Source organism: Cynoglossus semilaevis, chromosome W (genome assembly GCF_000523025.1).
Source record: "Cynoglossus semilaevis isolate Cse_v1.0 chromosome W, Cse_v1.0, whole genome shotgun sequence".
Classification (NCBI taxonomy): domain Eukaryota; kingdom Metazoa; phylum Chordata; class Actinopteri; order Pleuronectiformes; family Cynoglossidae; genus Cynoglossus; species Cynoglossus semilaevis.
In genome coordinates, this window is record NC_024327.1 from 16,364,362 (window position 1) to 16,364,824 (window position 463).

The window sequence follows — 463 nt, forward strand, 5'->3', positions numbered from 1 at the left end:
AAACAAACAGGTCCAACGAGCAAAATAAAACGACTGGAGAAGTATTCAAGAAAATTTTGTACAACAGTTACCAGTATGCAAAGTCAAGAATAACCTTCTTCTCAAGAATAACTTCTAATGCATCATCAGTGATGTGCACTTTTATACCTGTGTGGGGAGTGGTTTCCAGCTTCCCGGGTGTGTTTAAATGTAGTCAGGCCAATGGAAGAGAGAGGCCATTCATATTATTGTTCTCGTATCATGGTTATAACAGCAGTCGCCACAATGTGGCGCTGCTGCTCCATGATTCAGCAGTGCTGGAGGACAGTTTATGAACCTTTTGTTGCTGAGATCAAAATGAATGGATAGATCCGGGGTTTGCTGTGAGAATATGGATTAGGAGCCTTCCCATCGTTCCCAGGGAGTAGAGGTGTTTTGCAGTCTGGAGAGTTTGGGAGACATTCTCTTTGAATGTGTGGGGCTA

The 463-nt window shown here is 43.2% G+C and overlaps 1 protein-coding gene across 1 annotated transcript in view; it reads right to left on the bottom strand.

The window, feature by feature from the left end:
- Window positions 1–375: 375 nt before the first annotated feature.
- LOC112486345 (septin-2-like) overlaps window positions 376–463 on the bottom strand; it is a 2,476-nt gene continuing 2,388 nt past the window's right edge. The window contains exon 5 of the mRNA XM_025052718.1: window positions 376–460. Coding sequence (XP_024908486.1) covers window positions 376–460 — 85 coding nt within the window. The remainder of the gene's footprint in view (window positions 461–463) is intronic.